The sequence below is a fragment of the Perognathus longimembris genome, chromosome 6 (assembly GCF_023159225.1).
Source record: "Perognathus longimembris pacificus isolate PPM17 chromosome 6, ASM2315922v1, whole genome shotgun sequence".
NCBI lineage: Eukaryota > Metazoa > Chordata > Mammalia > Rodentia > Heteromyidae > Perognathus > Perognathus longimembris.
This window is the reverse complement of record NC_063166.1, coordinates 37,149,600-37,161,087: the sequence shown is the minus strand read 5'-3', so window position 1 is coordinate 37,161,087 and position 11,488 is coordinate 37,149,600. Positions and strand designations below refer to the sequence as shown.

Here is an 11,488-nt window from a genome sequence, read left to right as displayed (position 1 = left end):
AGACAAAGAATAAAGGGCAAACCAATGCAATAGTGATACTCATAAGACAATAAATTGGAAAGGAACTGTACAACTAGCAGGCTGGGAGGGAGGGAAGGTGAGAGAAAAATAAGGGAGGGTGTAACAAGTATGACAAGAAATGTACTCACTACCTTATTATGTAACTGTAACCCCTCTGTACATCACCTTGACAATAAAATTTAATTTAATTTTTAAAAAAGAAAATACTAGCTCCTCTGGGACACAGCAAAGGCAATACTCAGAGGAAAATTTGTAGCTTTACATGCCTACATCAACAAACTGAGAAGTCTCAAGCCAACAATTTATTGATCAACCTTAAGCTCCTTGAAAAAGAGCAACAATCCAAACCCCAATCCAGTAGACAGAAATAGATAATTAAAATTAAATTAAATTAAATCAGAATTAAATGAACTAGAATCCAAAGAAACATTGGAAGGAATCAACAAAACAAAGAGTTGCTTCTTTGACAAAATTGACAGAACCTTAGCAAAACTTACCAAAACACTCAAAAACACATAATCAGAGATGAGAATGGAAACATTACAGCAGAAACAACAAAGATTCAGAACATTATAAGGGAATACTTTTCAAACCTTTATGCTAACAAACTTGAGAATCTGGAAGAAATGGTCAAACTTCTAGCAAAACTAAACCAAGAAAGTTTAAACCCACTGAATAGGCCAATATCAAATAATGAAATAGAAATGGCAAGAGGGGACCTGCCATCCAAGAAAATCCCAGGAACAGATGGATTCTCAGCTGAATTCTATAAGGCTTTCAAAGCAGAACTCACACCAGTACTCCTCAAACTCTACAATGAAATTGAAACCAAAAGTTCAATACCAAACTCATTCTATGAAGCCAGCACAGCCCTCATCCCAAAACCAGATAGGGACTCATCAAAGAAAGAGAACTGTAGACCCATTTCTCTGATGAACATTGATGCAAAACTTCTTGGCTCCTTGGCACAGATTGAAACTTTCTTAATAAAGGCCCAGAAACACAACAAATCAAAGAAAGGTTGGACAAATGGGATGCATCAGACTGCAGAGTTTCTGAACCATAAAGGACATAGCTTGAAAGATAAATAGAAAGCCCTCAGATTGGGAGAAGATCTTCACTGGCCATACAATAGTCAAGGGCCTCAGGTCTAAAATATACTTAGAACTCAAAAAAGAAATATAATAACAACAGCTGCTTGTGGGGATATGGCCAAAAGAGAATGCTACTACACTATTGGTGGTAGTGTAAACTTGTTCAACCACTCTGAAAAGCAGTATGGGGGTTCCTCAAAAGACTAAACACAGAGCTCCCCTATGACCCAGCAATCCCACTTCTGGGCATTTACCCAAATGATTACAAACAAGGCCACACTAAAGCTACTAGCACAACCATGTTCATTGTAGCATTATTTACCATAGCTAAAATATGGAACCAACCTAGATACCCCTCAGTAGACAAATGGATCAAGAAAATATGGTATATATACACAATGGAATTCTATGCTTTCATTGGAAAGAATGACATCACTTCATTTGTAAGGAAATGGAAAGATTTGGAAAAAATCATATTAAGTGAAGTAAGCCAGACACACACACACACACACATACAAAAAAAACCATAGAATCCATGGTTTCCCTCATTTTTTTCTGAATAATTACTTATTTATTGTCAAAGTGATGTACGGAGAGGTTACAGTTTCATACTTAAGGCAGTGGGTACATTTCTTGTACAATTTGTTACCTCCTCCCTCATTTCCCCCCCCATTCTCCTTCCCCTTTCCCTCTCCCCCCATGAGTTGTTCAGTTGGTTTACACCAATTGGTTTTGTAAGTATTGCTTTTGTAGTCATATTTTTTTTATCCTTTGTCTCTCAATTTTGAATTACGTTTCCCTTCCCTAGTTCTAATAGCAATATATACAGTAACCAGTGTACTCAGATAAGATACAGTGATAGTGCAGGTACAACCACAGGAAGGGAATACAAAAGGATCATCAACAAAAGAAGCTACAGTTGCACATGGCATGTTGAAAGTAATTACAACAGTGATATAACACTTATTTTCATAACATGGAGTTCATGTCACTTAACATCATCTTCTGTGTTCATAAGGGCATAGCTATTGGGCTCTTGTGATCCTCTGCTGTGACTAGCCTAAACCTATACTAATTATTCCCTATGAGGGAGTTTCCCTCATTTGTAATAATTGGTATATGTCTAGGATGGTCCTAGCAGAGGATCACAAGAGCTCAATAGCTATGTACATATGATCACATAAGATGATGCTAAGTGAAATGAACTCCAAGTTATAGAAACAGGATGTTTCTCATTGTTGTTGTTATTTTTTTCTAATTTTTTTTTTTTTTTTGTCGGTCATGGGGCTTGAATTCTGGGTCTGGGCATTGTCCCTGAGTTTTTCAGCTCAAGGGTAGTGCTCTACCACTTGATGTTGTTATTTTTAATGTACTTTGTGAAATTGCTTCGTTTCTTTCCTTTGTTTTTCTTTCCTATGGTTATCCTCATCACTTTATTCGATTTTGGTTGCCTTGGTATTGTATATATGCTTATCTGAATTGGGAAAGGGAAGGGGAACATCAAAATGGTGAGAAAAAGGAAAAGATAAAGCAATGCAACAGTGAAATTCACAAGATAATATGTTGGAAATTACCTATACAACCCGGAGGTGGGGTGGGGAGGGAAAGTAGGAGAAAAATGAGGGAGGAGTAACAAATTTGACAATAAATCTACTCACTACCTTACATATGTAACTGTAGCCCCTCTGTATATCACCTTGACAATAAAATTAAATTTTAAAAAACATTAAATGGGCATTAGGAATAAAAGTACATTACCAATCCCAAAACTTAGTGACAAGATAGAAGCTATTTAACAAACAAACAAACAAAAACCATGCTCCCTTGTTAGATTTGCAAGTCTGGACTTTCTTGGTGATTTTTTTCTACACAGATGCCATAAGCAGTATGGACAATAAAACAGTCTTTAACAATTGTTGGCAAATGTTTCAGTTTATATCTCAGCTGAAATGGAGGCCAGTTATGAAACAGAACTATCCAACAGCATATGCCTGCACAGGAAATACTCCAGACAAACTTATAAATACAGCAATCAGCAGATGTATGTGGGACTCAACATTTTGAGTATTGCTGCAGAATACTAAACACTAATGTGTTTGTTTGTTTCTAACTCTAGTTTTAGGTCTTGACTTTGGCACTTCCTTTGGGATCTGAGTAAGTTAACACAACCTTTTTGAGTATGTGTTTCACCATCAATGAAATGAGGAAAATCATGCCTATCCTTCAAGATTGTTTTTTATTCTACCAGCCTGGATTCTGTTGGAAAACAAAAACAGAGACCATATCAGTTACCTTAAGAGGAAAAAAAAGTAATATAAGGAACCGATTGATCAGTTCTAAGAAAACCAAAAGAATGAGCAAACAAACCAACAAAAAGACAGTGAAGATGCCCTGAGGGCTTGGAGTGCTAAAGGCAGAGGTTAGACTAATGAGAACTTGAGGGCTTTGAAGACAGTGGCTGAAACAGAGTGCAGAAGAAGTGGTAGCTGCTTCTAAGATATGTTACGTGAAGGATCCAAAGAGCTGAGTCCACTTGATTCTGGGAAGGTACAAAAAGCGGGATGCTGGAATCACCTGCCAGTGGCAGGACAATCTGCCATTTCCAGTGGCATGAGAGGAAAATCCCACGCTGGCTCTACCCTCTGTACCCTCTGCACGGGCAACTGGCAAAGGAGAAATGACTGCAGAGGCCAATTTTACTGAGCAGAGCACACAGGCTCTGCTCAGGATATGGAACTGTGAAACACATAACTTATTCTTTATGTGCATTACAGAGCACTTACTTTGTAAGAGGTGTTGTAGGTACTGGGGAGCCTGGAGAATTAAATGGGAAGGTTCAAAAGTGCACAGCTCAGTGATTACTACAAGGTATACCCTCATTTAAATGAGCTGCTCTCTCTTAGGACCAGTGGGAAACATGAAGGGAAAGGAAATGGGGAAAAATTGTCCTGCCTGCTTTTAAGGAGTCTAATGTCTACATTAAGTGTTCTAAGATAAGTCACAAAGCAAAGTACAAAGCAAAACAGCTCCCAGTTTCACATCCTCATATTCAAATAACTACAGACCTGAAGTAATTTTTTAAAATTATATCTGCTGTGAACATGACACAAGTTTTTCTTGTCATTATTTCCTGAACTATATGTTATAATGATTATTAACACAATATTTATATTATATCAAATTTTAGTAATCTGGCCATGATTTAGAGTATATTGGAGGATGCTAGGCACCAATGGCTCATACCTATACTTCTAGCTACTCAGGAGGCTGACCTCCAAAGATCTCAGTTCAAAGCCAACCCAGACAAGAAAAATCTGTGAAATTCTTATCTCTAATTAACCACCAAAATGCCAAGAGTTAAGCTGAGGTTCAAGTGGTAGAGTGCCATCCTTGAGCAAAAAAATCTAAGAGGCAATGACCAGACTCTGAGTTCAAACCCCAATACTAGCACACCAGCAACAGAGAGAGAGAGAGAGAGAGAGAGAGAGAGAGAGAGAGAGAACAGGATACAGGAAGCTGTGAATAAGTTCTGGGCAAATACTAAGATATTTTGTATCCAAGATTTGCATATCTACAGAATTTGTTATTCATGAAGGTCCTGGAAAACAGTTCTTATGAACAGTGAGGGATGTCTATACCTACCTGATGGTTGCATACACTAAAAACTCTTTCAGAGTTGGGCACTGGTGGCTCATGCCTATAATCCCAGCCACTTAGGAGGCTGAGATATGAAGATCACGTTTCAAAGCCAGCCCAGGCAGGGAAAGTCCTTGTGTCCCTTATCTTCAATAAGCTACTCAGAAAAAGCCAGAAATGATGCTGTGGTTCATGAGGTAGAGAGCTAGCCTTCCTTCAGCACAAAAGCTCAAGGACAGCACCCAGTCCCTAAATTCAAACCCCATGACCAGCAAACAAAAAACAAACAAAACAAAAAACTATTTCAGATGTAACTTTTATTAATTCAGAGAAGCAAAAGCATACCTGGGCATTAAAAGTGAAACTTTTGTGATCCTAATATTCAATGCTTATTCTATGATGTGTGTGTGCATATTGTTCAATGTGTGTGCATAATATTTAATTCTTATCTTATATGTGTGTGAATATATATACATAGATATGTATATATGTGTATATATATATATATATATATATATATATGGTTTTCAGTGAAGTTTTCTCAAAAGGCAGGGATGAGTAAGGCCTAAATGTTCTTACTATAGAGTGTAAATAATAAGAGTTGGGGTATTGTTCAGTGGTACAACACCTATCTAGATAGCAGTAGGGCCATTTGGTGTAGAAGAAAGTATACAAGGACTGGAAATATGGCCTAGTGGTAAAGTAATCGCCTCATGTACATGAAGCCCTGGGTTCGATTCCTCAACACCACATATATAGAAAAAGCCGGAAGTGGCGCTGTGGCTCAAGTGGTAGAGTGCTAGCCTTGAGCATAAAGAAGCCAGAGACAGTGCTCAGGCCCTGAGTTCAAGCCCCAGGACTGGCCAAAAAAAAAAAAAAGAAAGAAAGTATACAAGCAAAGCAAATATGGTTTGCTTGGAAATGGGATGAGTATATACAGCACTAGCCAGTCTCAAGGAATGGACAATAGACTCATTATATGCAATTTGTTGGGGGTAACCTGCCATTTATGGACTTCATTCTGAAGCATGGATGAGCCATAGGAGTCTCTTAAGTAAGCAGGAAATTATGGGTGATAGATGGGTATAAGAAGGGGAAAACTATTACATTGAATGGGATGGAATGGAAGAGGATCAAATACAACTACAAAGAAAGGTCTTAACTTTGAAATTTTGCATGTGTCTCCTTCTGTCTTTAATTACAATAACAAATATTTTATGAGATGGTCTATGCAATCAATGAGTAATCTTTAGGCCAAAAGTTCTGGAACTGAAAAAACTCAAATGATAATAGAATTTAAAATAATAAAGTTTGAGTGACCAATATTTTAAGAAATAAAATTGAAACCCAACCTTCCAGACACAGTACTTAATTCATGAATTGAGACCCTGGGGTAGGGGATCAATGACAGCTGTGAGAGTGGACATGACATTGACATGACAGGGTGGGAGGAGGGGTCAGTGGCAACATCACAGAGCTCAAAAATAGTGAATTTATGTTTTTAAACAAATGTTAATGACTTAGGCCGGCAGTGGCTCATGCCTATAATCCTGGCTACTCAGGAGGCTGAAATCTAAGGATAGCAGTTTGAAGCCAGATAAGGCAAGAACGTCCCTGAGACTTTTATTTCCAATTAAAGACCAAAAAGCTAGAAGTGGAGGTATGGATCAAGCAGTAGATTGCCAACCTTGAGTGAAACAGCAGAAAAATAGAGGCCCTGAATTCAAACCCCAGTCTGGCACATATAAAAACAATAGTAATAGAGTTGGGTAAACACAATTCATATAAGTGGCATGAATTTTAATTATGAGTTTGCAGAGCATTTATTGTACTCATGGATACTTTGTTTTCTTCTTGGCAGATCCTTTACAGGATTTTGGCTTTTCTATTGACCAGTGTTCCAAACAATTAAAACCAAATATCAACATTAGAATTGGACTCATTCTGAGTAAGTAGAAAGCAGTACCTTGGAGTAAAGCATGGTACAATTCTTTCCTGATCTACGCAGCCAGCTGACTTGTATCCACTGCAAGAGCTGACTAAACTATCATCCTGCACCCTCTCAAATGAACACTTTCCATCTTTATTTTCAGACCTTTCCCTGGGCACAACTAGGTAGTGTAAAACTCTCACTTAAGGCTGTGCTTTGCACTAAAAAAGACTCCAGACACTTGTCTGGGTTATATAAGCACTTGACATCAGTAAGGCTAGCAAAAAAAAGGGAAAGAAAGAAAGAAAGAAAGAAAGAAAGAAAGAAAGAAAGAAAGAAAGAAAGAAAGAAAGAAAGAAAGAAAGAAAGAAAGAAAGATTGTTTTTTCAGGTCACGGAACCTGAACTAAGGTCCTGGGCCCTGTCCCTGAGATTCTTTTGCTCAGGGCTAACACTCTATCACTTGAGCCACAGTGCCACTTCTTTCTTTTTCTGAGTAGTTTTTTGGAGATAAGAGTCTCATGGACTTTTCTGCCCTGGCTGAAAGAAAGAGAGCAACTATTGATGTCTATAGAAGACAGAGCCCTTGCTTGATTATTTGTGCCACGTGTAAATCTGTCCCCTCCTCCCAGCAATGTGGTTTATTATTTGCATTATTTTGCTTGCCCGATTGCTAATACACATTCTTAAACCTTAATTCAGACAAAGAAGATGTGTAAACTCCTTCTTCCCCACCTCAGTCAATAAACTCCAGCAGCCATATGCCTCTCTGTATTGGCTTTACACAGTGTCTGTACTCCAGCAGCATCTCAACAATAAAATGCTTTGGGGAAAGAAATAAAGAAGAGAGAGAAAGATGGGTAGTCATGCAAGCTTCTTGCTATTGTGTGGACTGCTCTCCCCTTCCTGCTGCGCTGCCACCTTTTATTCCAGCCCTGTTGGCCTTTCCAACACAACTCTCTCTGCCTATGCATTGGTCTTTCCCACACAGCTCTGCCTACACCCCGGGAATCCAGTCTGCAGTTTTCCCTTTCTCACTTCTATTTGTTCTTTCCCTCCAAAACTTCTCCTTCATCCTGGAAAATCACACTCCCCTCACCTCATCTTGAAAGACTTTTCTCAAGTCACAGCAGCTCCTGACCCAGTGCATCCCACCTTGATCCACATTCCTGTTATAGAGAGAGACAGAGAGAGACAGAGAGAGACAGAGAGAGAGGAGGAGGAGGACGAGGAGGAGGAGGAGGAGGAGGAGGAGGAGGAGGAGGGTAGGGTAGAACACAAAGATAGTAATGGAGGAAAAAGCAGAAAGAACAAGAAGCCACCAGAAAGCTCACTGAGGCTCCCAGTGTGCTGTGATGGTCCCCACAACCATATTGGGAGTCTGTGGCTTGACCACACCCTATCTCACTGCTACCATGAAAGATAAATAATACCTTGTTTCTTGAAAAGTTCTAGAAGATAGATTGCAGACATCCTGTTCCAGAATGAAGAATATGGCCAATGAGTTACCTTGCACCAAACAGGCACAGGGCCACTTTTGAGGCAAGCACTCTTTGCCACTAGGCCATATCCCCAGCCCTACAGGGCCACTTTTACAGGTAAGGTGTTCATCATGATCTCCTATAGCATAGTCCAAATGCTGTTTTACCAAGAAAGGAAGAAAGCTGAGCCTTGGGCGGGTGGGGGGGGGGGGCGGAAACAGCTCAGGGAGAGGGTTCAAGCCCTTGGTTCAAGCCCCAAGACCAAAGAGGAAGGAGGAAGAGGAGGTGAAAGAAAAAGGAGAGGAGGAAGACAAGAAAGCTGTTATCCATAAAGAGGAGATGAAGGGGACTCCACAATGTAGGAGTCTCCATCACCTTGAATATGGAGAAACACAGTAACAGAGTTGCTCTTCCTTTGTCTAGGAGAGGACATCAGAGAGCTGTTCCTTGACATAGCTCTGGTCACTAAAGGCTCTTCTATTTTGAATTTTTCCTACCCCATCTGTGAAGAGGACCTTCCCAAGTTTTCTTTCTGTGGAAGAAGGAAAGGAGGTAAGTCATCCCTTACTGACAGCTTGTACCTGAGGTCAGGGCAAAGCGTTGCCCAGCCCCTCACCTACGAGCAACCTTGACTTCATCCGCTAGTGCCTGATACATAAAAAGAACAAGAAAATCCAACCATGGAGCTTACCATACAGGGATCTTGTGAACACCAAACTGAAATGGTGCATAAGAGATTATTTCAGACAAAATCATTGCTGTGAATGGCATCTTATTTTATTATACAAAAAAGAAAAGGAAAGGCTGGCAGCAGAAAAGATTCACAGTTTCAAAAAATCCTTGAGGATTCAACAGGTTTCCAGGTTTATTCTCAATTATCTTTTTAAGGGAGGATCTCTGCAATATTGCAATAGCTCTGAAAAATAAAATGAAGAGAAAGAAACTTAACCAAAGTGCATTCTATCATTGCCTTTCCTATGGGGGGGGCGGTAGATAGCAGATAAAAATGTCAGATAGCTAGACTCAAAGCAAAGAAGCTGAAGGCCTCAAGCTATTGCTTCCTTTTTTTTTTTTTTGCTAGTCCTGGGGCTTGGACTCAGGACCTGAGCACTGTCCCTGGCTTCATTTTGCTCAAGGATAACACTCTGCCACTTGAGCCACAGCGCCACTTCTGGCCTTTTTCTGTATATGTGGTGCTGGGGAATTGAACCCAGGGCTTCATGTGTGCAAGGCAAGCACTCTTGCCACTAGGCCATATCCCCAGTCCCCCCATTTTCTTAATAAAGCATTCTACTATACAGGTATATGTGGTTCACACCTATAATCCTAGCTATTCAGGAGGCTGAGAGCTAAAATCAAGGTTCAAAGCCATCCCAGGCAGAAAAGTCTATGAGGCTCTTATTTCTGATCAACCACCAGAAAGCCAGAATGTAGCCCACCCCTCCTCCCCAACCCTCCCCATCCTATCCTGACAGTCAGGCACTTTGTTTAATAAAAGCTTAGGTTTGGGGCTGGGAATATGGCCTAGTGGTAAAGTGCTTGTCTCATATGCATGAAGCTCTGGGTTCAATTCCTCAGCACCACATATATAGAAAAAGCCAGAAGTGGCACTGTGGCTCAAGTGGCAGGGTGCTAGCCTTGAGCAAAAAGAAGCCAGGGACATTGCTCAGGCCCTGAGTTCAAGCCCCGGGACTGGCAACAAAAACGAAACCAAACCAAAAAGCTTAGGTTTGTTCTGTGGTAGCCTTCTCTACAAGCCATTCCCTCCTACTCAGGGCCTCCATTTTGTTCTTACTGTCTAACAGGGACTAGAACTCAACTTCACACTCCAGAAACATCCTCTTGCCAACTTCTCTACTCAAGGAAGCTAGGGACGAAGCTGGGGAAGCAGCAAGAATCCTTGAACCCAATTATTCTTTCTAAATGAAATCTAGAGAAGACAATGGGGACCCTTTCTTAGTCCAAGGGATACAGGTGAAAGATGTTTGTTTACAAGAAAAGAAAACAAGGAACTCAAAAGAGGGTTGACCAGAAGGAAACCGAGTGCATTGTGAGGATTTGCAGATTTCTGTCTTGCAGTGATGGAGGCATTGTATTACAGGCATTGAGCCTCACTGGTCATCCACACGGTCTTAGACACCTGGAGACACTTGTCTCTGCAGTCCCATACAGTCATCCTGCAGTGCCCATAGGAAACTGCTCTCAGGATCCCTTGAAGATGTCAAAATCCATGAATGCCCAGTCCCTTTACATTGAAGTCAGGAGATCAGGTCTGGCCAGCACCATCTTGGCCACATGATGGATGGTAGGGTCTAGCATCTTGTCTTTATGGTGGGAGAAGGTGAAGCCCCCGCCTCCCAGGTGAGAAGTGTACCTGAGTCCCTGGAGGCAGGGGTGAGGACTTGGATGGTAGGTTACTAAATCTGTCGGTCCTGTGACCCTGCCCCCTGACCTGACCCTATTTAGGCCTAGACCAGCTTGGGTACCATTACAACATGCCACGTATCTCTGTGTGCATGTCCTGGCTCCTGGCTCTTCTCCAGTCACCATGGCATACTGTTTCACCTCTCCATTGGAGCTGAATTGGTTTGTTGGTATTGTTTTTGTTCTTTTCCTCTATGGCCTTCATGGCTCAGTTTCCTAACAGTGTTAAGTGTATTTGCTGGTTACTGGTTTTTGAGACAGGAGTCTACCATGCAATTGCCAGCCTTTTAATAAAGACTCCTGATTAAACCTCTCAAAATGTGGCTTCTCCATTTTCTCACCCTACAACAACATAAAATGAACAGTATTATATAGAACTTGAATGTATACTTGAAATTGCCTCTAGATTGCCGATATGTAAATGCTTGCTGTGTAAATACTTGCTATGCTGTATTGTTTAAAAAATAATGCCAAAAAAACGAAAACAGCCTGAATGTTCATTACAGAAACAATGTTGGATAGTTGGTTGGTTGATTGTTGGTTGATTGGTTCATTAGTTGGTTGGTTTTCAAATATTTTTGGCTCCATTATTTATTGAGTCCAAGGATGTAGAATCTGTAGATGCAGAAGACCAACTCTGTTCCAGGTGTGGCTAGTTACTTAGGGAGGGTTCCAAACAGACACATAGAGGGAACAAGCTAACCTTATCCAGAGTTGTATCAGCTGCTGTTCTAAGAGGCCTGCATCTATTAAGTCATTTAGTTCCGGCCCTATGCATAAATCCATTAATATTCCAAATCCATGGATAAAGAACTGAGCCACAGAGCGTTTACAGTCTCTAAGCCTCAGATTACAGAGCTGATAAGGAACTACTAGCCCAAATCCAGACAAGGTGGCTCTTAA

The 11,488-nt window shown here is 40.6% G+C and overlaps 1 protein-coding gene across 1 annotated transcript in view; it reads left to right on the top strand.

Moving 5' to 3' along the window:
• Positions 1–11,488, top strand: part of Ly86 (lymphocyte antigen 86) — a 70,312-nt gene that overhangs the window by 34,384 nt on the left and 24,440 nt on the right. Inside the window, exons 2-3 of the mRNA XM_048348562.1 lie at positions 6,613–6,699; positions 8,585–8,713. Of these exons, the coding sequence (XP_048204519.1) occupies positions 6,613–6,699; positions 8,585–8,713 (216 nt within the window). The remainder of the gene's footprint in view (positions 1–6,612; positions 6,700–8,584; positions 8,714–11,488) is intronic.